Genomic DNA, 26,131 nt, shown 5'->3' on the forward strand with positions numbered 1-26,131 from the left:
GAGCTGTGTATCTAATCCTATCCTATGTGATACTGTCTGCTGAGCTGTGTATCTAATCCTATCCTGTGTGATACTGTCTGCTGAGCTGTGTATCTAATCCTATCCTGTGTGATACCGTCTGCTGAGCTGTGTATCTAATCCTATCCTGTGTGATACTGCCTGCTGAGCTGTGTATCTAATCCTACAGTGTGTGATACTGTCTGCTGAGCTGTGTATCTAATCCTATTCCGTGTGATACTGTCTGCTGAGCTGTGTATCTAATCCTATCCTGTGCGATACTGTCTGCTGAGCTGTGTATCTAATCCTACCATGTGTGATACTGTCTGCTGAGCTGTGTATCTAATCCTATCCTGTGTGATACAGTCTCCTGAGCTGTGTATCTAATCCTATTCGGTGTGATACTGTCTGCTGAGCTGTGTATCTAATCCTATCCTGTGTGATACTGTCTGCTGAGCTGTGTATCTAATCCTACCATGTGTGATACTGTCTGCTGAGCTGTGTATCTAATCCTATCCTGTGTGATACAGTCTCCTGAGCTGTGTATCTAATCCTATCCTGTGTGATACTGTCTGCTGAGCTGTGTATCTAATCCTATCCTGTGTGATACAGTCTCCTGAGCTGTGTATCTAATCCTATCCTGTGTGATACTGTCTGCTGAGCTGTGTATCTAATCCTATCCTGTGTGATACTGTCTGCTGAGCTGTGTATCTAATCCTCTCCTGTGTGATACTGTCTGCTGAGCTGTGTATCTAATCCTCTCCTGTGTGATACTGTCTGCTGAGCTGTGTATCTAATCCTGTCCTGTGTGATACTGTCTGCTGAGCTGTGTATCTAATCCTGTCCTGTGTGATACTGTCTGCTGAGCTATGTATCTAATCCTATCCTGTGTGATACTGTCTGCTGAGCTGTGTATCTAATCCTATCCTGTGTGATACTGTCTGCTGAGCTGTGTATCTAATCCTCTCCTGTGTGATACTGTCTGCTGAGATGTGTATCTAATCCTCTCCTGTGTGATACTGTCTGCTGAGCTGTGTATCTAATCCTCTCCTGTGTGATACTGTCTGCTGAGCTGTGTATCTAATCCTGTCCTGTGTGATACTGTCTGCTGAGATGTGTATCTAATCCTCTCCTGTGTGATACTGTCTGCTGAGCTGTGTATCTAATCCTGTCCTGTGTGATACTGTCTGCTGAGCTATGTATCTAATCCTATCCTGTGTGATACTGTCTGCTGAGCTGTGTATCTAATCCTATCCTGTGTGATACTGTCTGCTGAGCTGTGTATCTAATCCTCTCCTGTGTGATACTGTCTGCTGAGATGTGTATCTAATCCTCTCCTGTGTGATACTGTCTGCTGAGCTGTGTATCTAATCCTATCCTGTGTGATACTGTCTGCTGAGCTGTGTATCTAATCCTATCCTGTGTGATACTGTCTGCTGAGATGTGTATCTAATCCTCTCCTGTGTGATACTGTCTGCTGAGCTGTGTATCTAATCCTATCCTGTGTGATACTGTCTGCTGAGCTGTGTATCTAATCCTATCCTGTGTGATACTGCCTGCTGAGCTGTGTATCTAATCCTGTCCTGTGTGATACTGTCTGCTGAGCTGTGTATCTAATCCTATCCCGTGTGATACTGTCTGCTGAGCTGTGTATCTAATCCTATCCTGTGTGATACCGGCAGCAGCAGGCCTGTGTATCTAATCCTCTGGTGACTTCTGACGGTTTGGCGCCACACAGCCACAGCCACAAGATGGCCTCCGGGCGCCGCATCGTCTGCAGTCAGTGGGCCAGGACGTGTGCATTACCGCCGGTGTCCAGCTGGTGGCGCTGTGAGAGCTCACAGTAAGAGAGAGGCGTGTCCCCAGCCTTTCTAGACTGGGCGGTCATCTCTATGGTCGGGTTCCAGGGGACGCCATTTTGGTGCGCGCTTTGTTATGGTTTGTGAGGAGCAGGAAGCGGCTGTTAGCGGAGAGCGGGGGCCCCCGGTGTGACAGAGGCTCCGCGTGTGAACGAGGAACAGGTGAGTGTGCGGGCCCGGGCGCTGCCAGGAGCTGTGTCTGTGGGCGCTTGTTATGGGGGTGGTCACATGGTACAAGTTGTAGTAGTGCAGCCTTCCTAAATGGAGAGGGGCCCCTGCGTTGTGGCCCTATCATGGGAAGCCTGCTCCTGGGGATGTCTGGCTGCAGCTGTGTGTAAATCCCTGCAGCTCATCAGGCAGACAGCCCTGTATACCCCTGCTGTGACGTCACTGAGGCCATGTGTACCCCAGTGTGCAGCATGGGCTCCCAGGCGAGGATGTCACTTCAGGGCCCGTCTGTGGCTGCAGGGGCCCCGCAGAGCTTATAGTCTCTTATCAGCCACATTGACCTTCGGGGGTGATTGTCACAAGTTCAACAACTTTTTATACAGTTTCCAGACCTCTGCTTGCTGTCAGTAACTAAAAATCCAGGCACGAAAAACTTGCCCTGATCATACAACAGATGGTTTGTTACAATGTGTCTGTGCAGATGGAAACACTCAGCAGTCCGCATGGGTCTAGTTTGCACTGTTACTTTGTGACAAACCCTCAGCTGTGCCATCTGGTCAAGGCCGGGATGGGTCTTAGCCAATGGATGTAAACATTTTTCAGTTTACTGACAGCAAGCAGATATCTTGGAGCAGGTGAACCATAAAATCAATTGGCAAGTTAATGCATTCATTATATAATAAGGTTCATTTCAGGGCCTTCTCACAGCTGAGGGTTTGTTACAGTTGTATCCATTCCTCTATTTTTGTGATTCCACTTTGCTACAATGTATCAGAGAGGTCAGATTTCCGTTTTTTATGTTGCGTGATTGACCTCGTTCACTGACATGAAGACAATCCTGTGCTGTTTCATTACTGCATCCACCGCCGGAAAAACCCCAAAACGGATGACTTGTCTTATTCCTGGAAAACCCCTTTAATTAGCAAGAAGTGAGGTCATGTGACCCCAGGGGGGGGGGGGGGGCACCTTCTGTGCAGGCGCCGGTCCAGGGTGATGGACGCAGCGGAGGCTCCACCGACTGTTGTATCAGCTGTGACCGATCCCTCGTCTGTCATCTGCCACGTTATAAATAAATCTTCAGCGTTGTGGTCTGCTGACACGTCTCTGCTTGCTGTTTCCACATACAGCTGAGGGTTTGTTACAGTGTAGTCGCCCTCCATGAGCTAAGCACACAGGTTGCTAGCTCAGCCACTTGATGCCGGTCCTCAGCAGGTTTTCTTTGTGGCGCCGCAGAGCTTGCAATCAAACGCACTCATCGACTTTCCTGGGGTTTCGTTGCCTAAACTTAAGCGACTTTTAATGCAGTTTACAGTTTTCTGCTTGCTTTCAGTGAACAGAAATCTTCATTGCATCCAGACCACTGGTTTCAAGATCTACTTGCAGTCAGTGAATGGGGCTATTCATTGTTTACGTGCAGAATGCCGCCTGATGTAGCCCTGTTCATAGAGCTGAGGTTTTGTTACATGGTAATCAATCCACACATTTCCAAAATTCACTGATACATTGTAACAAGCTCATCAGCTGTGCTGGGTCTGGACATGTTATCAGGGAGGGACGCTCCTCTGTTAGGCAGGGTGGACACAGTCTGCTGGGTAATGCGTGGCACAACAAACCCTGCGGGGGCGCCACCAGAGATTTTACCGCTTGCTGTCAGATTGCAGCTGATCTCCGGGGGTCCCATACAGTCTGTTCTGCTTGATTTGGGGACCTTTTTAACCAAATGGGATTGTCCAAAGCAAACTGCCCTTATAATGGATGTAAATCCATTTACTGACAACTAGCAGAGATCTTGCTAGTGATGACGAAATGAAACCTGTTGCAGGATAGTTCATTTATGGACATGACAGTGTCCGGTCTGAGCCCAGTTGAGCCGCAGGGTCTGAGCCCCAGAGCTGACCATCGGAGTCTGCGTCCATTGTAGGTCCTGGTCACTTCCACCTGCCGTCGGTGTGGAGGCCCCTCCATGGGTTGCAGCCGCTCGCCTGTCTGTGATCTGTGCCGGCGGGCGCTTCCTCCGGGCTAACTGCTGCTTGTGCCCAGGCTACGGGGGGCTTTCTCTCCAGGAGACGTGAAGTTCCCCTTTTTGCAGAACCGTCCGGGAGAAATCTTCAGATCGGTCTCCTACCACAAGCTGCTGTTTGTGGCGGTCTGGAGGGAAATCCAGCTTCTACCTCTGCCGTCGGGCCAGGCTTGTGCTGCAGGCGCCTTCACCCCGGAGACTCGTGCACTGCAGAAAGCCCTCAGCTGCATGTGTTCTTGGCCTCTTGCTGAAGTCACTTGACAGCAAGCAGAGATGGTGTTTGGTTTGGAGGGTAATAGTCCTTGTACAATGGTCCAGCATTGTCCTGGATGTGTCAGAGCTGCGGAACAGTCCTGTGCGTGTGCTGCGTGCCGGCTGATTCGCTAATCAGAAGCGACCTAATCCTGCATCAGAAGGGCGACGCTCATTTATTGGAGGAAGTACTCCCCCCCCCCCCCCCCCCCCCCCATAATGTGCAGCCATCAATAGCGGGTGACATATGGTATGAAGATCCATCAGGATCCAGTGTCTTCACCGACAAGGTGATGTAGCAGAGCTGTGCGGAGCGCACCGTGTGGTGGCGGCTTCTGTGCCCTGATGAGGACAGTTATGTGCATGAAATTGAAGGTTTCTTTTATTGCACTGAGGCGGTGCACTCTGCTTTAACTTGGTCTCAGAAGTATTTGAACCCTGGTTTATGTCCAGTTCTCGTCTTACTTAGTGGTCACTACCTCTGCTTGCTGCCTTTTTATCTCTGCTCTGTTAGCACACAGTTGTGATCAGTGACTCCGGCTCATCTGCACCTGGCAGCTTAAGGCTTCTGTGTTGGTCCCATGTTCATATGTGTCCATATCGCTGAGAAAATGTAATATATGCAAATGAGCCTCTAGGAGCAACGGGGGCGTTACCATTACACCTAGAGGCTCGGATCTCTCTGCTCCTAGAGGCTCATTTGTATGTAGTAAAGCCTAATTTTTCTCAGCAGTGAGGGCACATACGAACATGGGACCAACACAGATACCTTCAGCTCCCGAGCGCACGTGTAACGGGTACAAAACTGCTGACAGATGCCCTAAGTTGTTCCCACCTGGTGAGAATGTTGCGCGTTTCAGCTCAGGGTGTTTGGTCATGTGCTCAGTGTCGCCCCCTGTAGTGTGTGGCTCTGCACATGCACCTTATTAAACTGTTTGGCACAGGATACTACTTCTACCAGTTCATATCCGTGTCAGAGGTCTGCGTCCGTCGTGCAGGACCCCCTTATTCTAGCCTGCGGTGGTGGTCCCACTTTAGGTTTGTTTTCTGCCCTCTGACTGTGGCTCCACTCTGATCTGCACGGGACACACAAATACTCATTTTCTCGTCTCTGCCCGGGAGCTGTGGCGGTTGCGTCACCCGTGTTGGCCGGTGTCCTATGTTTACGGACTGGTGCTGTGATAATGTGCCAGGTGCTGGTGGAGATAAGTCCTCGGAGCTGCTCTGTAACTGGAATGATGGCAGATAGCGAGCTCTTGGGACGTCTGTTTCATCACTGCTTCATAGGGTTTTCTGGCCTTTAGCCGTCCCCCGTTATGTGTCGCCAGGACCCCTGCGGTCTCCGTTGCTTCGTCCATGTCACCTTGTGGCTTCCTGCAGTTTATCGGATGCTATTAAGGAGACCATCGTCCAGGATTGCTGAAGAATCTCAACCAGAGATGGGAGGAAAAGCTGATTTACGTCCAGGCCGCGGTTCTAGTGCATCGTAGTAAAGATGCGTTAAAGGCCATGAACTCCTTTACACTGTTAAATTGGTCATTAATCTGTCTTCATTAAAAAGTTCCTGGCATTTGGCTTCTGTAGATTGTGTGCCGGTGCTTCACCTGGCTGCTGGGGCTGCTGCTTCTCTCCTCTCACAGGGAGGGGGAGGAAGTTGTACAAGGCAGATCAGATTGTGGAGGAGAGGGGAAGCATCCATGGAGGAGGGCAGCTGTCTCAGGCTGGAGAGGAGCGCGCAGCATCCTGGGCACACAGTTTCGGTCCGCATGCCGATAAGCTTTCTTTTTGGATCGGACACAGACCCATTCATCACCGTGGACCGCTCACTGTGTGCTGTCTGCACCCGCACGTCCGTTCCGCAGCTTTGCAAAAAAAATAGAACATGTCCTGTTGTCCAATTTGCAGACAAGAATAGGACATTTTTACAGAAGTAAAAAAAAAATGGCCGCGTGCACTCGGACTGCAAAACGCTTGTGGCCCTGTGCACGAAGCCTTGCTGAGAAGAGGGGCGCTCAGATCCAAGATTTATTACTAGGGCCTGGGTGGGGGTACATGCATCCACCACAAAATAGGAGGGGGGCAAGTCCAAATGAGAAAAGACTTGTATACGATGCCTGATCTGAAAGCTGTCCTCTTACACAGGCCGATGCCGGATAATGAGCAGCGAGATTCAGGGCGATCGGTGCTTAAAGGCCTGATGCAGTGAAAGGGGGAAGAACGATCGTCATTACAATCATTCATCCCCCAATCACTTTGCGTATTGTCGGCAGCACTTCCTCTGTTCCCACACGGCAGTTTCAGATGTCACCTGACAAACGAGCGTTTGCTTGTCTCCAGTCACATCCGAAGCTGCGTTCAGAATTTCACATTACTCTAGATCCTTGTGATAGTTGCTCGCTCCACGATCTCCACCTGTAAGGACCACACGAGATCCTTGTTTATCCGTGGTGGGCACGTTTTGCCCCTCGGCTCTTGTCGCCCTCAGTCTCCAGTATTCGCTTCATATGAGAGTCCTGCACACGTTCACTATGTCAGGATATTGAGACTACCCAGTGGATGATGGGAGTCTTAAAGGGCCAGTCCCGCCTTCTGCAACTGCAGTTATTGTATTGCCAAGAGTCCTGCAACTTTCTAATCTACATTGGTTTAATTCCTCATACCTTCAGGAACTCTGCTTGCTGTCAGTGTGAGGAAGCTTGTTATACATAGATACTGCAGGCAATCCTCTGCACTTATACACTAACGTTTTGGTTTCCACGCTTACTTAATGATACACTGTAACGACCCCTCAGCTCTGTCTGCAAGACTACAACCCTGCATGAGGTGAATGTCGGATCTGCTGAATTTCCAGCAGTGGAATTAATAATAAATCTGCTGTGGGCGGCCGGTGGAGGGTGACGGGGCAGAATCCACCCGCCATTGATTTCTCTTATCTCCTTCATTGTGTTTGTGCCGGGATAGAATTTCCCTGGACAAACATGAGTGTCGGCGTCGGTGCTGCCAGCGTTAGACTGACCCCCGTGTGCTCGTCTGTCGGTGGAGTCCTCCCCGGTCATAACACGGTCGTTGTCACATATATTACACAGCTCTTCATTTACATCAGGCATCTCAAACTCGCGGCCCTCCAGATGTTGCAAAACTACAACTCCCAGCATGCCCGGACAGCCTACAGGTATCAGCCTACAGCAGGGCATTGTGGGAGTTGTAGTTTTACAACAGCTGGAGGGCCGCGAGTTTGAGATGCCTGATTTACATTGTCACCTACTCCAGTCACATCCACAGCTGCATTCACAAGCTGCCTTGTGTAACAAACACATAGTTGAGGCTCAGAAGTGCACAAGGAATTTATAGATTATTTTTTGCTTTTTAGATGGGATGTGCAGACCCTGTGGATGCATTGCTGTGTCTGATGTAACCACTAGGGGCGCTATAACCAGCAAAGTGCAGCCAGGCTTCTTGTGCTCTTTGCTAGATGGGTTCAAAGGGCACCTAGAAAAGGGGCGGGGCTAAGAGGAGACGTGACATTTGTAAGATTTGTTTTTGTGCAAAATATTGGCGTAAGGGGTAGTGAGCGACGTAGTGAGCGGCACGTGCCGCTGTGATAAACTTGTTGCATCTTCTGTCTCATCTGCCTTCATGCTGCTTACATTTTAGACAAACTGCAGGGGCCCCACCAACCTTGAGAACAGGAATCCCCTTCTAATGGAGGGGCCGGTGAAGCAAGCGCCCTGCTGATCCTCTATGGGACAGCTGCTAGTAAGTGAGCGCTGCACCCTGTCCGTGCCGGACAGAATGCGGGGGGCGCACACAACCAGCTGTGATCATGGGCGTCCCAGTGGTTGGTCGTCCACCGATCAGTTAGTGGTTCAGGGAGGACTTGTAATAAAGGACTGTGACTGGTGCGAGGACTCAGTGTCTTCTGCATTGTGAGTGTGCAGCGAGCGCTGCGGTCCGTGTTATACCGGTCTGACGTGTTCTCGCCTGATGTAATAGTCGCTTGTGTTATATAACCGGTGTGGGGCTCAGTCATTAAGTGAAGGTGTCGGCAGCGCTCACTCCCTGCCCCGGTGAATAATGATGGCAGCGGGTCACACAGCCCCGCTGCACCGCCTTTGTTTACTGCAGCAGCCAAAAAACCTTCCATGTGAACGTGGCCTTAAAGCTGCAGAACATGCATGGAGCGTGAGCCGGCCTATGGGGAAGGCCGTAATGCCCTCCTCCAGGTATATAGGTGATTTTAACATTATTTTTTTTCCTCTTTGTTTGCAGAGGCTGCAGCCCACAAGAAGCTTCACTTGGAGAACGATCTTCAGAGCGGTTCCTCCCGCAGTCTGCTGCGCCGCTGTCATCCATACTTGACCGTCTTCCATGTTGATCAGGGACACGACTGGATTTTTGGGTCTTAGTTACAGATTGTGACGCCTCCATCTCACACCATGGTGGTCGCTTCACCGTAACTTCCTCATATCCTCCTGGAATAATAATAGTTTTTTTTTTTCACTTTTTTACTTGATTTTCCACTTGGAATTTTTTTTTCTATTTATTTTTTTCTTAATTTAATGAAGGCATTAGAACAGCGTGGAGGATCGGCACCAGAGCGGACTGTCCCAGCGTCGTCCTTTCTACACCTCTGACCCGACCTACGGAGAAGAGCGGATGGGTTTTCTTGTATGACTCTCATCCTCCTTCACATTGACTACAAAATGACCCTCATGTCTGTTTCATGAGGTGAACGTGGAAATTAGTGAATTTTTTTTTTTTTATATATATATTTTTTTTTGTACTGATCAGTTACTAGGGTTGTGCCCCATGTGACCTCTTGAATTTACAAGATTACATTTTTTTTTATTTTTGTAATTTTTTATTTTTTTTGTTTTGATGGAAACAATCAAAATGAGCACTTGAAGACATGCCAGGGTCACAATAAGGGCGCACTGGCATGTAGAAGCAGGGTTCCCTGCCAGTCTTCTCGAGGGGCTGCCCTTTACCCTCTGTCGCCAATAAACAGTGAAAAATATCAAGCAACCTCCTGGCCAACGATACTGGAAGGCACTGCCCTGCGTGCTAGGACCAAGGGGTAAGTCCTCTCTGTGTAGGTTATAGGACGCCAGGTGCACACTTACCAGAGCTGCTATAATACAGGAGCAGCGAGACTACACTGCGCTCAATGACTGTACAGAGATGCATAAAGGTGTCTGCAAATCATCACCGCAGACTCTGAACAAGCAGAACACACTGCCAGAGTCTGACACCTGTACTGTAAAGCGCAGCTCTGGAGTATAATACAGGATGTAACTCAGGATAAGTAATGTATGTGCAGTGCACAGTGACTGCACCAGCAGAATAGTGAGTGCAGCTCTGGAGTAACTCAGGATCAGTAATGTATGTACACAGTGACTGCACCAGCGGAATAGTGAGGGCAGCTCTGGAGTATAATACAGGATGTTACTCAGGATCAGTACAGGATAAGTAATGTATGTACACAGTGACTGCACCAGCAGAATAGTGAGTGCAGCTCTGGAGTAACTCAGGATCAGTAATGTATGTACACAGTGACTGCACCAGCAGAATAGTCAGGGCAGCTCTGGAGTATAATACAGGATGTAACTCAGGATAAGTAATGTATGTGCAATGCACAGTGACTGCACCAGCAGAATAGTGAGTGCAGCTCTGGAGTATAATACAGGATGTAACTCAGGATCAGTACAGGATAAGTAATGTGTGTACACAGTGACTGCACCAGCAGAATAGTGAGTGCAGCTCTGGAGTATAATACAGGATGTAACTCAGGAACAGTACAGGATAAGTAATGTATGTACACAGTGACTGCACCAGCAGAATAGTGAGTGCAGCTCTGGAGTATAATACAGGATGTAACTCAGGATCAGTAGAGGATAAGTAATGTATGTACACAGTGACTGCACCAGCAGAATAGTGAGTGCAGCTCTGGAGTATAATACAGGATGTAACTCAGGAACAGTACAGGATAAGTAATGTATGTACACAGTGACTGCACCAGCAGAATAGTGAGTGCAGCTCTGGAGTATAATACAGGATGTAACTCAGGATCAGTAATGTATGTACACAGTGACTGCACCAGCAGAATAGTGAGTGCAGCTCTGGAGTATAATACAGGATGTAACTCAGGATCAGTACAGGATAAGTAATGTACGTACACAGTGACTGCACCAGCAGAATAGTGAGGGCAGCTCTGGAGTAACTCAGGATCAGTAATGTATGTACACAGTGACTGCACCAGCAGAATAGTGAGTGCAGCTCTGGAGTATAATACAGGATGTAACTCAGGATCAGTACAGGATAAGTAATGTATGTACACAGTGACTGCACCAGCAGAATAGTGAGGGCAGCTCTGGAGTATAATACAGGATGTGACAGTGCGTCTCAGATTTTGCCCTGTTAAATAAAAAATATATATTTTTTTATTTTTTTGCTCAGTTTTTAGTACTGATGCATCTCTAGTGTGGCGGGGTCTGTTCTGTATGTGATTGGTGCGCTTTGTTTTTCAGCAGACCCTGCCTTGGCCATGAGGATTAATGCCTCAATTCATTGCTAGACGATCTACAACCTAAATGGCGCAGCATGACTTTGTTCCAGCTTGGCTTAGCTTCTCCACACCTCAGTCCACCAAGGTAATGATCAATATCCTTTCCATCTTCTCCTCAGCTCCTATAGCATTTAGACATGTGAAGACCCCCAATAAAGTGCATCGGGTTATTCCCGGTGTTTGGTTGGGAGGGGGTGATTGGGGCTTTTCACTGGGGGAGGTTTCAGCCGGTCTCCTCTCTGGCTCAGTCCTCTGCAGGCGTTGTCGAGAAACATGGAGAGCACCTTCCTCGGGGTGAGGGCCGTTTGGGAGTGAGTCGCAGAAGACACAATTCTTCTGATGGTTTCTTCAACAATGGTCCCCTACGCACCACAGGAGGTGAGCCACGAGCCTGACACTTGTATTGCTTCATGTCCTCTGTGATTGTTGTCAGTGAATAGCATCCCTGTCTACACCCAGCTGTTGGTTGGTTACACTGTATCCTGGATGAACCATTTTCTGTGGGCCAGACCTTTCAGCAGCAGAACTCCCTCCTGTTTGTTACAGTGTGTCAGCTTGGCGTTCAGGCTGTTTTAACTCAGAGGATTGCTCATGCTGGATACGAACTCTTTAGCACATGAGATGCAGAAGTAACATTTTCATTACTGTCTCCCGCCTCGCAGACTCATGGCACCAGCCATCCCTTCTACGCCATGATTCGGTGGACTCTGGGGTCTCGAAAGGCACTAACCCATCGTCGCAGGCAGGGTGGCATGGGCTGTCACGGGGGCAGCAGGATGGCCCAGTGCAGAGAGGAGGCAACAGCAGTAACGGGACAGGGAGCAGCGGCCATCGCCACCGCAACGGCAGTGCTCTCCGCAAGAATGCTGCCCTGCAGGACAAGCAGCCGTCCGAGACCAGAGAGGAAAAGAACGCGGACAAAAGGAAGCCACAGTTCGAGGAGGAAGACTTTGTAAGTAGGAGCTTGTGATCAGGGGTTTGGTGTCAAGAGTGTTTCACAGAATTTGGGGAGCGGGGGGGTTTGAGTAGCCGTCTCCATGTTCACTGCTTTATTACAAGACTTATTCTGATCATTGGTCTCTTTGCTTTTTATAGCCATCTTTAAATCCTGAGCCTGGAAAGCAGAATGTGCAGAGCAAGCAGACTGGGACCCCGACAGGAGTCTGGGGTACGTGAGGCAATTGCTTAAAGTACTAGTTGCAGTGAGAACCGTGGTTATTAAGTAGACATTTTAGGCTACTTTCACACCTGCATTCGGTGCGGATCAGTCTTGTATCTGCACAGACGGTTCCGCACCGATAATGCAAACGCTTGTATTCGTTCAGAATGGATCAGTTTGCATTATTCTTTAAAAAAAAACAAAAACGGATCCATTCTGACTTGCATTGAAAGTCAATGGGGGACGGATCAGTTTTCAATTGCACCGTATTGTCAGGATCCGTTTGGCTCTGCATCGTCAGGCGGACACCAGAACGCTGCAAGCTGCCTCCAGAGCGGAATGGAGGCTGAACGGAGCCAAACTGATACATTCTGAGCGGATCCTTAGCCATTCAGAATGCATTAGGGCTGAACTGATCCGTTTTGGACCGATTGTGAGAGGAGCCCTGAAACGGATCTCATAGGTGGACCCAGAAACACCAGTGTGAAAGTAGCCTAACTTTTTTTTTTTTTTCTCTTCACATCCCTGTATATCTACTCATAATCTTGCATTTTATCGTCTTAAAGAGGACCTTTCACCTGGAAAAACATTGTGAACGAAGTATTCTGACATGTAGAGCGGCGCCCGGGGATCTCACTGCATTTACGATTATCCCCGGGCGCCGCTCCGTTCTCCCGTTATCCCCTCCGGTATCTTCACTCACTAAGTTATAGTAGGCGGGTCTTCCCTTGTCCTGTGGGCGTCTCCTTCTCCTAGGCTGCAGCGCTGGCCAATCACAGCTCACAGCCTGGGAGAAAAAAACCTCCCAGGCTGTGAGCTGCGATTGGCCAGCGCTGCAGCCTAGGAGAAGGAGACGCGCACAGGACAGGGGAAGACACCGCCTACTATAACTTAGTGAGTGAAGATACCGGAGGGGATAACGGGAGAACGGAGCGGCGCCCGGGGATAATAGTAAGTGCAGTGAGATCCCCGGGCGCCGCTATACATGTCAGAATACTTTGTTCACAATGTTTTTCCAGGTGAAAGGTCCTCTTTAACCTCCACTGATATCCAGAGCTGTATTCAGGATACCTTTTTTAGTTTTTAGCTCCAGTAGAGATTGGTTTGCTGTGAGCTGCACTAAGCTGGTGCTCTGCAGGAGATGTGACATCAGGAGACCCTGGCAGAGCGTTACTGTCTCCTCCTGATATGTTCGCATAGGACCACGATATGAAAATCACCATTATTAGAACACTAACATCAGGATCTCCATTACATTCTCCATATTAGAATGTTACCTTCCATATTACTGTCCATCGCCTATTTATTTTCTCTCAGAAAAACACTTTTATTCAATGTTAATTAGCTTCTGAAGGTGCCCAGGGGTGGCATTTATCCGGCCGTTGCCCAGGCCCCTCGGTGCTTTTCATACGAAACCCTCTCCCCTTTCTCCCCTCTGGCCCGCCCTAGGTTCTTCTGATTTACGTCCTCCTCTTAGTGAGAAATCCAGCGCCGTTCATTCCCCATTATGGGCAGAGGCACAAGAGCATGCATGCATGTATGCATCCATCATATGAAATTTGTATGCAATTAACCATATCTGAACACAGCTACAGTGGAGGAAATAATTATTTGACCCCTCACTGATTTTGTAAGTTTGTCCAATGACAAAGAAATGAAAAGTCTCAGAACAGTATCATTTCAATGGTAGGTTTATTGTAACAGTGGCAGATAGCACATCAAAAGGAAAATCGAAAAAATAACTTTAAATAAAAGATAGCAACTGATTTGCATTTCATTGAGTGAAATAAGTATTTGAACCCTCTAACAAAAAAAGACTTAATACTTGGTGGAAAAACCCTTGTTTGCAAGCACAGAGGTCAAACGTTTCTTGTAATTGATGACCAAGTTTGCGCACATTTTAGGAGGAATGTTGGTCCACTCCTCTTTGCAGATCATCTCTAAATCCCTAAGGTTTCGAGGCTGTCTCTGTGCAACTCTGAGCTTGAGCTCCCTCCATAGGTTTTCGATTGGATTAAGGTCCGGAGACTGACTAGGCCACTCCATGACCTTAATGTGCTTCTTCTTGAGCCACTCCTTTGTTGCCTTTGCTGTATGTTTTGGGTCATTGTCGTGCTGGAACACCCATCCACGACCCATTTTCAGTTTCCTGGCAGAGGGAAGGAGGTTGTCGCTCAGGATTTCACGATACATGGCTCCGTCCATTTTCCCGTTTATGCGAATAAGTTGTCCTGTGCCCTTAGCAGAAAAACACCCCCAAAGCAAAATGTTTCCACCCCCATGCTTGACGGTGGGGACGGTGTTTTGGGGGTCATAGGCAGCATTTTTCTTCCTCCAAACACAGCGAGTTGAGTTAATGCCAAAGAGCTCTATTTTGGTCTCATCAGACCACAGCACCTTCTCCCAGTCACTCTCTGAATCATTCAGGTGTTCATTGGCAAACTTCAGACGGGCCTGCACATGTGCCTTCCTGAGCAGGGGGACCTTGCGAGCCCTGCAGGATTTTAATCCATTGCGGTGTAATGTGTTTCCAATGGTTTTCTTGGTGACTGTGGTCCCTGCTAATTTGAGGTCATTAACTAACTCCTCCCGTGTAGTTCTAGGATGCTTTTTCACCTTTCTCAGAACCATTGACACCCCACGAGGTGAGATCTTGCGTGGAGCCCCAGAGCGAGGTCGATTGATGGTCATTTTGTGCTCCTTCCATTTTCGAACAATCGCACCAACAGTTGTCACCTTCTCTCCCAGCTTCTTGCTAATGGTTTTGTAGCCCATTCCAGCCTTGTGCAGGTCTACAATTTTGTCTCTGACATCCTTGGACAGCTCTTTGGTCTTTCCCATGTTGGAGAGTTTGGAGTCTGCTTGATTGATTGATTCTGTGGACAGGTGTCTTTTATACAGGTGACTAGTTAAGACAGGTGTCCTTAATGAGGGTGACTAATTGAGTAGAAGTGTCTAACCACTCTGTGGGAGCCAGAACTCTTAATGGTTGGTAGGGGTTCAAATACTTATTTCACTCAATGAAATGCAAATCAGTTGCTATCTTTTATTTAAAGTTATTTTTTCGATTTTCCTTTTGATGTGCTATCTGCCACTGTTACAATAAACCTACCATTGAAATGATACTGTTCTGAGACTTTTCATTTCTTTGTCATTGGACAAACTTACAAAATCAGTGAGGGGTCAAATAATTATTTCCCCCACTGTATATGGTTAGTCCTGGTTCGCTCTGCCACAGACAGCTGTGATCCAACGAGTCGGACCCATAGGGGAAGATACGGATGCAGCTTTTTTCGGCATAGCGAATTACCGTATATGGGCAATGTGTTCTAATATATGTTTTTATTGACTATTTTTATATATATTTTTATAAGTATTTTTAACCCAGTGTTCACAGGGTATATTGTTTAATAAACTCTTAAACTATATATCTCGGTCCCACGTGAATTCCTAATGTTTTGAGTGCCGGTTCTATCCTATATCCATATATATCAATCAGAACTAGGGGTGTTTCTTCGAACCTGTGCAGCAATCGTGATAAACCTGAGTGAGCCACTTGCTTAATATCTATTGTTAAACAGAGGCACAAGAGCGTTTAATGTAAATGCCGATCTAGCCGGCCTTGTGCCTCTGCCCATAATGGGGAATGAAGTGCGCAGGCGCGACGAATCTGTTGAACGGCGCTGGATTTCTCAGTAAGAGGAGGACGTAATCGGCAGAACCTGGGGCGGGCCAGAGGGGTGAAAGGAGAGGGGTCTTGTATGAAAAGGGGCCTGGGCAAACAGCCGCATGAACGCCGCCCCTGGGCACCTTCAGAAGTGAATTAACATATATAAAAGTGTTTTTCTGAGAAAATCGTCGATGGACAGCAATATGGAAGGTAGCGTTCTAATATGGGGAATGTAATGGAGATCTTGATGTTGGTGTTCTATAATGGGGATTTTAGGTGAAAGACTCCTTTTAAAACTTGTAACTCATACACGACTGCAATCACTACTCCATTTACACTACTCATTTAAAGAGGACCTTCCATGGGTCCAAACATCCAAGTATCAGGATACGTGGGGCATAGTGCAGGGATCTAACTGCACTTACTATTTTTTCTGGGCGGCGCTCCGTTCGCCCGCTGTGGCCCCCGTTCTATTCTCCCGCCTGGTATGCTAATTTTAGCATCGGAACAATGAGGAGGAGACTGAGTCTTCCTCCGTGGGCGTCTCCTTCTCCCCTGGCTTTAGCGCTGTCCAATCGCAGTGGAGGGCGTCACAGCCAGGGAGAAGGTGAGGGTTTTTTTTGTTATTTTTTTCTCCCTGGCTGTGACTCTCTCCGCTGCGATTGGACAGCGCTAAAGCCAGGGGAGAAGGAGACGCCCACGGAGGAAGACTCAGTCTCCTCCTCATTGTTCCGATGCTAAAATTAGCATACCAGGCGGGAGAATAGAACGGGGGCCACAGCGGGCGAACGGAGCGGCGCCCAGAAAAAATAGTAAGTGCAGTTAGATCCCTGCACTATGCCCCATGTATCCTGATACTTGTTTTATAACGTTTGGACCCATGAAAGGTCCTCTTTAAAATATCAGCAGCAGCTGTTTAATTAATTAATAATTTTTTTAAAATCTTTTTTAGAAAACCCTCCCAGTGCCAAGCAGCCGCTCAAGATGCTGGTCATCAAGAAGATCTCGAAGGACGATCCATCCGCTTTCTCCGCTGCCTTTGCATCTCCTGTACCTCACCTTTCCAATGGAAACAGCAAGACCAGCCCCTCCGGGCCAATCGTGTACAAAAACCTGGTGCCCAAACCAGCGACCTCATCCACTAAGGTAATGTATCTGTGAGTAAACTGTCCAGCCTCCTCAAAGAACTGATAACAGTCCCCCCTCCACCGGGGCAGATATATAAAGCATGGCATTTCTGTCCGTTGGAATAAATTGTAGCAAGAGGCACGCTTCCCTTAAAATTCTGCACCTCTCTAAGCTATCCTAGAGACAGTAATCTACGCCTGCTGTTTTTACGTTGTAGCATTCTCCTCCTGCAGTCTTCCATTATAGTCCGTGACGCCTCTCGTGTAGAAGGCTTTATAAATCCCTATAACCACTTTATCTTTTTTTTTTTTTTTTTTTTTTTTTTTTACAGCCTGGCATCTGGAAGGCAAACGGTCGGGAGCCCAAATCCAGCTCGTTTTTCAACAGAGATTCCTCTTTCACTAGCCCAGTGTTGGCACCGGCACCTGTATTGTCCTCACCCAAAGAGGTAAGGTAGAACCCAGTCAGAGAGAAGCCAAAAATGTAGTGTGAGAACAGTCCTGTGTATCTCTGTATTAGGGCTCATTCAGACGGCCGTATGCTGTCCGCAAAAATACTGAATGCTATCCGTTTTTTTTGCGGATCCGCAAAAAAAATGAAACATGTCCTATACTTGTCCGTGAAAAACAGGACATGGCCCCATTGAAGTCTATGGGTCCACAAAAATACTGAATGCTATCCGTTTTTTTGCAGATCCGTTTTTTTGCGGATCCGCAAAAAAACGGATAGCATTCAGTATTTTTGCGGACAGCATACGGCCGTCTGAATGAGCCCTTAATCTGCAGGTCACAGACCAGAATTCTCACTCTATAGTCAGTGCTACACGGTTAAAACAATGCTCCAGTGATTTTTCACTACTCGGATGCTGGTTATTTCCGTGCAGAGCGGCTCCAGTATCCGATGATCCCTGGGGTTCAACACTGCCTTTAGCTATTTGTGTGCAATGATAGAGGCTGCGAAAAATCAGGTAAATCCTGCGACCACCCGAGTTCCCATTCTGCAGCTGCACCGTTGTTCACAGGGATATGTAGGAGTAAAACCACACATGCCTATTGGACATGATTTCCAAGACTTTGTCGTGAGATTGGCTTTTGTTGATTCCCAGTTTATTCCATGTCTTTCCTTACAATGAGAACTTGCATCTCCCTCTCGTCTTGTCCAGGGCACAGCAAGTGTTACCCCACCGCTGGAGCTCAGCATCTCACGTCTCACCCGCATGACCCGACGAGTCCCAGACAAGAAGAGCGAGTTTCTAAAGGCACTAAAAGACGAGCAGGATGCGGACCAGACGGAGGACAGAGATGGGGATAAACTGGAAGATGTAAGACTCAAAGTGCAATCAGATTCTTCTGATTCCCTAAGCTTGGCCATCAGCATTAGATATTGGCTGACCATCTCATGTATGGAGGCCTCTGCCTGGGAGGAATAGGGTTGTGCATATTGGATTTGAACATGTCCAAACCCTTTGCTCTCAAAAGTGGAGGGGGGGGGGGGGGATAATTTTGCCCGTCAGAGGTATTTCTTGCAGCAGCTTTCACCCCTCTCCTATTTCACGACACATGCATGCTCAACTGAGTCAAGCATGCATGTATGGGAGGATCTGGGAAGAACGCATGTTGTGCAAAGGAACATTGGCCTCAGAATTATCTCTTCTGTGTGGCCGGCTTAAAGAGCATCCGTTAGCATGATCAACCAGTTAAACCAGGCATATTGCTTGGTAGGGTTGACAATGCTGATTAAAATTTGTATTTTTATTTTTTTCTCTGTGGGGTGAATTGCTGCTGAGAGATTACGTTTTATATGTATGTAAATTACTTATTTCAAGAGCCAATGAGCTAGGCCTAGCGCTTGGTGCACAGCTGACGCTAGGCCTGTGTGCTTTGTGAACGCTCCCCTTTGACAGGGATTGACCTCTCGTCTAGTCCTTTGTTCTCTCGCCTGCGCCGAGTCGGCTCAATGACGCTCTTCTAGTGTTGAGCGAACTTCTGTTTTAAGTTCGGCGTCTAAAGTTCGACTTCCGGTTAGCGGAGAATCCCGATATGGATTCAGAATTCCGTTGTGGTCCGTGGTAGCGGAATCAATAATCGGCCATTATTGATTCCGCTACCACGGACCACAACGGAATTCGTAATCCATATCGGGATTCTCCGCTAACCGGAAGCCGAACTTTAGACGCCGAACTTAAAACAGAAGTTCGCTCAACACTACTCTCTGCTCGTACAGTGGATCAGATGCTGTTTTCCGAACTCATCAGATCCACTGCACAAGCGCCGAGTCACTGAGCTGAGTTGGCACAGGTGCAAGAACACTGAGGGGTCTCTTCTAGTCCTGCCAATTATAGGGGAGGGGGTTGTGCAAGGAGCACAGGGGCATAGTGTTAGAGGTGCCCCAAGCACTACAGCCAGCACATTGGTGCTTGAAATAGGTAATTTGTATAAATATAAAAAGTAATCTACCTCCGCAGCAATACACCGTACAGAAGGAAGAACAGTGTCATTTCATTCATTCATTGGTTTAATGGGGTTGATCATGCTGACAGATGCTCTTTAAGTCCTGCCTCGATGGGCAAAATTTGTGAGCACTTGAAAGTGACCTCCCCAAGTAACTCTAGGAAACTACCATTCCTTGTGCGGCCCTGACAGCGGCTGGGAAGATTTTCATATGAGTTTTAATATGACCCAAGGGATATATTGTTTGTGGCTCTCCATCTTTTGCAAAACCGAGGCTGTCGGGACATGCTGGGAGTTGTAGTTTTGCAAAAGTTGTTGAGCCACAGTTTGTAAATGTTGCTCTTGGGCTCCTTATATACCTGCTAACTCCTGGTCAGTATTTGTTTGCTGTAAGCATTTCTTGTACTCACTTTGCTCTAGTCCTGGATAAAGAGTTCATCTCTTGGTTACAGGTGCAGAGTCCATGCCCCTTGGATCAGAACGACAATTCTGCAGAGCACATTAATGTGGGCAGCCATCACAATGGTATCTCTGGGGAGGAGAGAAGGGACCGGCTGTCATACTCGCTGGAAGCAGAACACCGGTAAGAGGGCAGAAATGCAGACAGCGCTGATAATGCCGCGCGCTATTAGAGGTTCACCTCTGACGACGCCTAATGTCCTATACATTGATTTGGACTATAGTAGAGAATCGCCTGAGTAGTGAGTCTTTTTCCATTGTCCTTCAGGCTTTTGAAAGAAATGGGATGGCAGGAATCTCCAGAGAATGATGAGGATTGTCGGCCCCTGACTGAAGAAGAACTGCGCGAGTTTCACATTAAGTCCCAGCAGGTAAGTAGGATTTCCAGTGTCATCTGTGCTGATCTTGACACATGTTGGTGATAAGCGTTGGATCACTGGGATCTCCAGGGGTTCTTCATTGTCTGTCTGAAAGGATTGGTAGTGCAAATGTCTGTCACCGCTCCATTCACTTCAGTCTGACTGACGTAGACCGCACTCCTGGGTCCCATAGAAGTGAATTGAGCAGTGACACATGCGCACGACCATTCCATTCACACAGGGGACTGTGTCTATAGATGGGTAATGAATACTATACCTGGGGTAAATCCTTAAGCGCACCAAGATCTAGGGTTACGTTGTGGATCGGCTAGGATGCTGATCCCAGCTGTTTAACCCTATAGCGATCATGTCATCTGTGGAATTACGGATAGGGAGGTTGTTTATTCTGACTTCCAGTCGGCGAAATTGCAGGGCTCGCACGGCACATCCCAAGCGTATATCAAATAAAGTATATTTCAAACGCCAAATGGCAACGTTTCGGTCTTGGGGCCTTTCTCGAGCAGTGACATTATACATAGGTGCGAAGTGCATATAAATGGGGTTCACAATATGATTCATTAATTAACATAATTATGTGTAAAAAGCTATGTAAAGAAGATCATAATAAGAAACAAATGGTATACTAGTGTGTGTGTGTGTATCTCAATCATAATCATGATTTAAAAAGAAAGTGAAATTCATATAAGGGTCCATTCACACGTCCGCAAGTGTTTTGCATTCCGCAGTTTGCGGACCGCACATGGCCGTCACTTTAATAGAAATGCCTTTTCTTGACCATGTCTGCGGACAAGAATAGGACATGTTCTATTTTTTGTGGAACATAAGTGTGGATGCAGACAGCACACTGTCCGCATCTTTTCCGGCCCCATTGAAAATTAATGGATCTATTTTGCGGACGTGTGAATGGACCCCAAGTGTCTCTTAAAATAATATAATATCCTAATTGCTAATCATAGAATGATAAAAGTGCTAAATTAAAAACGGATAGTTAAAAACATAATTATGTGGACACTTAGCCGGCGTGGATCCCGCTACAGAGGGCGATTCTCGGCGTATACTGAGCATGCGCGACTAGCGCTTTCACTTCCGTCATTCTCTTGGAGCGCATCGGTGGAAACCACACGTGATTTACAGGGCCTGATCACATGACTGCTTTCACTTCCGTCAGTAACATGGACCGCATTGATGGAACGCACATGTGATTTCCAGAATCGGATCACATGACCGGCAGTATAATAACATATAATTAGACCGCGACTTTGTTAAGAAAACAGAGTATATATGTATGTGGAGCTTGACGTGGGCCAATATGTATGAAAAAATGAGGATAATACATATATTACCAGATTGTCAAACGGGGAAATGGCAAAATATTACAACAATGTAATGGAGACATATAAAGTAAAGAAGTAAATCGGGGATACGTGGAATCGTCCGACGGCAGCACTGGTTACTCATTATCTGGAAACCAGACATAGAACTGTGCAAACCTCGCTTCCATTTTTTTTCTTCACCAAAAACATGTAATAAAAGAAAGAAGAAGGTAATTGTCCACGTGACAACTAGAATAATCTAATTATCTGACAGGATAGACGGGCTCCCGTGGCCTAATAACCACTGAGTCATGTGTTAATGTATCAGGGATCCACCTGTTATAGATCTTTATTATTCTGTCACCTAATCACCATATATATATATATATATATATATATATATCTAAATATTTTAACATTCACCCTGTATCTGGAGTCTCTCAAAGGGGCAAATATGTCCCTATAAAAGATATTGTATCTGCAAACAAGGGAAACGCCTCGATTGCAATATTATATGAATAATGTTTTGTGCTGTACAGGGGTTCAAGTTGGTTTTACTGTATTTTGTGTCCAGTCATTTATCTTTCTGCAAGAGATGAAAAAAATAAAGAACACCGATTTTGCAAATGCGAGATAATCTAAAATCAACAGAGGAGCAGAGTTATGTACAGCTCCATGGCTTGAAGTGTACATTCAATCCATGTGGTTTGTGTATTCGGTTTCATAATCCACTCCATTTCATGTTTTTTTAAAACTATAGCCCTATTTCCCCGTTTGCGGGAAACAGGGATATGGTCAATAAGCATACATTTCATATCCCGTTCATTATGTCCATACTCTGAAAAATGCCTCGATTCTGGCAAATCCATGCGCTTTGTTTGGATAGTATACCTAGGCTGATTAAATCAAATGTGGTTTCACCCACATATAATACTGTATTTTTCGCCATATAAGACACAGGTTTTAGAGGGGGACAATAAGAAAAAAAAGATAATTCATTACACCTCAGGTCAGACCACTAATCAGACCTCAGCTGACACCCCCCAATGTTAATAAGACCTCAAATCAGACTTCAGCTCAGACCCCAATGTAAATGACCTCAGATAAGAGCCTCATGCCTCACACTCTGCCCTTACCCCTGAAGACGCCGGTACACGGCGAAACATGTCGGGGGGCAGTGTGAGCCTCTAATTTTAACTCTGCATATCGCTGAAGCCTCCTACTATTGTGTTCAGTAATCACAGTGCCCACATGTTACACTGGCAGCGCGCAGCCCGCTAGACACTAGTGTGGAGTCACACCGTAGTATATAACCCTGGTCAGGTGACATCCTGACAGTGCATTCCAAATCCACATTGAAAGGCCAGCGGGCGCTGGAAGTTTTAACCATTTAGTTTAGTTAGTCACTTATTTAAGTATTAGTAGCAGTATCAATAAAAGTTATGTCTTAGCTATTGGTAGGTACAGGATCAATAGGTGTTATCTAGCCCTAACGGGCATTAATAGTAATGAATTGTTGCACAATACACCTTATCCTTGTACTTAAAGGGAAAATTTAGCAATTGAAGTTCATGCCTCTCATCACCCATATATCAGCCATTATGCTTCTCATAGCCCCCATTATGCCTCATTAACCCCCAGCAGCCTCATGTTTTATAAAATAAACACTTGCCGCTCCTCACCACCCGCGCTCGGTCTTCCTCCTCCGTCTGCTGCGCTGTGAACTGGCGCACACAGTGTAAGGTCACAGTGCGCGTTCACACTGTGCGCAGCCCTGCACAGCTGACAGCCGAGGACCAGGAAGCGGTGAGTACAGACACATAAATCGCACGTTAAGTAAAAGTTAATTTTATGCTTTTTCTGAGTCACCGGATGTGTAAAAACCAGTTGGGGGGCGTGTCCCTGCACTCTGACAATGGCAGCACTGATTGGATAGTCAGTCTGTGCAGGGACACACCCCTAACTGGTTACCGCCCCTCTGTACCCCTTACTGCAGACTGCTAGCAATTCATTCATAACTTCTAGTAGAAATAATAAAGGCACAACATAAAGACATGAGAATAGATGCTCCAGAAGTGTTATTACATGGGGAATGCATGAAGCTATTAGAGGCCTGTCAGGATCGGTGAGAGGTCCTCTTTAACTGAGATGAATAGTTCAGGAATCACCCAAACTTGTATAACAAACTTTTAATACGTCCTATTAAAATATAGCTGATGCAGAAATATAGTAAAACCTTGTAACTAGTATAGTAAAGTTCATGCATACTGACACAGCGGTGCTGAAAAGTACAATTGTGGCAGTCTTACCATCTCTGTATGTACGAGAGGAGGGCATGGGAGTCCAATGGCGAGTTCAGGCTCAGCTAAGTGAAGCTTCCGCCCGGAAATCTGCGACCCCTCTGGACAGTCCCTCATAGTCTGGGAACCCTAGGTATTAATCACCTAATGAGGGTTTGCAGGCCTTCCAGTTTGGTCAAATAAACAGCCATTAAAATGACTTGTCCTGCAAAAAACAAGTTATGTCTTAAATGGCGATGTAAACAGAAAACAAAACAAAAAAACTAAAAAGTTAACTCTTGGAATGCAGACCTGCAATATCGGCACTCGGCGCCCCCTGGTGGTGCAGTCTTGGAATTTTGTAATTTGAGACTTGCAGAACATTTACACTCAAAACTTAAAAAGAAAAACGCAGATCAGCAAATCGGAGGACGACGACGATCGAGCAAGTGATGGTGTATCACGGGGATCTAACTGCGGGGGCCCCCTGTCCTTTCCTGGAGGGTCTAAATTTTTGGCTTTCTCACAGAGGTCCGACACCTGATGATCCAAATGTTATGGCTTATCCTGGTTATATCCCATAATACAGGCTGGCCCATGAAAAATAAAACCGCCTCCAATATCTCCAAATCGAACTGCTTAATAGAAATCCTGTCCACAGCAACCAATCGGAGCTCCGCTTTCAGTTCGTACAAGGCTCTGGTTGCTATGGACAGATTTACAATTAGGCAGTTTGATTTCAAGATATTGGAGGCGACTTCTTCTTTTTTTTTGTCGGCCACCCTGTATCATGTTTTGGGATTACCCCTTTAACTTCTGCATTTCATTTGAATTGCTGTAGAAAATGCAGCCTTATTTGTTGTCTCCTTAGAATCCATTGTTTCTCAGATTCTCTAAGTTGTAAAGTTAACAACTTTTTTATTTCTCGTCTTAAAGCTAAGAAGAAATGGCACCGGACAAAATGGCTTTCTCAGGCAGCCCCGAAGATGCGCTCTTCTCTTTTCTTGGCGTGGCCCGCTGACCCCCGACCCTAGCGAGTGCTCAGACTCGGACACAAGCAGCACAGACACTTCAGACGATGAATCTTGATGCTTCTGGCACGCAGCAGATCTCGCCTCGGCCCTCTTCACTGCATTGTCCTTACCGTGTCTCCAGACTATGGGGGAAATAAAAACACGTCTTTGTGTTCAGTCCGGGGTCCGCGGCCTCCGCATCTCCGAATAGCTCTTGAGTATTTTGTGAAAAAAAAAAAAAAAAACAGGACATAATTTTGCAGCTTTTTGGGGTGGGGGAGAGGAGGTGCGCTCATCATCCCTCATGCTTCCTTACCTGAGTGCTGGAGGCGAGCGGATGGGATTTTGTTTTTGTTTGTTTTCTTTCCCCTGCGTCCTCCTTGTTTTTGTGGAGTTTGACACATTATTTGCAGGCAGCGAAGCTTCTAACTGTGCAGATTAAATTGAAGTTAACCCACTAAAATCAATCACTGTTTGGATAAACGCTCACTTTTTTTCATATTATTTTTTTTTTTTTTTTTTTTGTGATCATCCTGAGCGCGATGACATGTCTGTTCTGCAGCGCTAGTTATGGCGGGGACGCGGAGCTCTAGCTTGTATGTTTTAAGGGGGAATGACTTTGCATCTGTAAGATATTCAGAAGAATTTTTTTTTTTCTTTTCTCAAAGCCTTGACATTCAGGGTGGATTGTAAAATAAAACCAGATTTGGGTAAAAAATAAAAAAATAAACTTAAAAAAAAAAAATTGCGACCGTTGTCGGAGACGCTTTCAGAAGATTATTTTGATAACATTATTTACAGATTAAACCGGTTACCTGTATGTGAGGGCGGCGTCGGCTCTGCAGCCAATAACTTGGAATAAATATTTTGCATCAGTTTGGCAAACTCAAGTTGTGTCGTCTTATGTTGTAGGACTGGAAGCGGGCGCCTGCGGACACTCACGTGGGGGTCCGGGGGCTGAAAACGGCATGGGTTTGACATTTGATCTAAGGCCCCTTGCAGACTAGCTGGTGTCTCGCAGCGAGGCACCCGGCCTGACCTCCCAGCACTGCCGGGGGTCACATAGCATTATATTGATTTAGGATGCTATGTAACCCTTACAGTTCTGGAATGTATTGGACAACACTGGCAGCATTATGTCAGTGTCATCTAATACATTCCAGAACTGTAAGGCCTCTTTCACACGAGCGTGTCCGGATGCGTTGCGGCAAACCCGCGCGAGTAGGTACCCGATTGCTATTGCGTTCCGTTCAGTTCTTATCGCGCGGGTGCAATGTGTTTTGCACGCGCATGATAAAAAACTGAATGTGGTACCCAGACCCAAACTTCTTCAGAGAAGTTCAGGTTTGGATTCAAGGTTGTATAGATTGTATTATTTTCCCTTATAACATTGTGATAAGGGAAAATAATAGCATTCTG

General features: G+C 46.7%; 1 protein-coding gene across 2 annotated transcripts; it reads left to right on the forward strand.

Annotated features, from left to right (window-relative positions):
• Positions 1–1,878: 1,878 nt before the first annotated feature.
• On the forward strand, positions 1,879–25,412 carry GPBP1L1 (GC-rich promoter binding protein 1 like 1). 2 transcript variants are annotated; one of them, XM_040408188.1, is made up of 12 exons: positions 1,879–2,018; positions 8,566–9,373; positions 10,824–10,946; positions 11,110–11,239; positions 11,524–11,813; positions 11,957–12,029; positions 16,643–16,836; positions 17,150–17,266; positions 17,981–18,139; positions 19,721–19,851; positions 19,996–20,098; positions 24,636–25,412. In XM_040408188.1, exons 3-12 carry the CDS (start codon positions 10,887–10,889, stop codon positions 24,786–24,788), a joined length of 1,410 nt encoding a protein of 469 aa, XP_040264122.1. In that variant the 5' UTR covers positions 1,879–2,018; positions 8,566–9,373; positions 10,824–10,886; the 3' UTR covers positions 24,789–25,412. The 2 variants fall into 2 exon arrangements, with proteins under 2 accessions (XP_040264122.1, XP_040264123.1); XM_040408189.1 differs by having other exon boundaries at positions 10,827–10,946.
• Positions 25,413–26,131: the final 719 nt, after the last annotated feature.

Source organism: Bufo bufo, chromosome 9 (genome assembly GCF_905171765.1).
Source record: "Bufo bufo chromosome 9, aBufBuf1.1, whole genome shotgun sequence".
Lineage (NCBI taxonomy): Eukaryota > Metazoa > Chordata > Amphibia > Anura > Bufonidae > Bufo > Bufo bufo.

What these genes read in the sequence shown, in the direction of transcription:
- GPBP1L1 (XM_040408188.1), top strand. Translation starts at nt 10,887, where the DNA reads ATGGCGCAGCATGACTTTGTTCCAGCTTGGCTTAGCTTCTCCACACCT. An exon ending in CCACACCTCAGTCCACCAAG is followed by an intron (nt 10,947 to 11,109) that starts GTAATGATCAAT and finishes TCTCTGGCTCAG; the next exon opens with TCCTCTGCAGGCGTTGTCGA. An exon ending in CAGCGACCTCATCCACTAAG is followed by an intron (nt 16,837 to 17,149) that starts GTAATGTATCTG and finishes TTTTTTTTACAG; the next exon opens with CCTGGCATCTGGAAGGCAAA.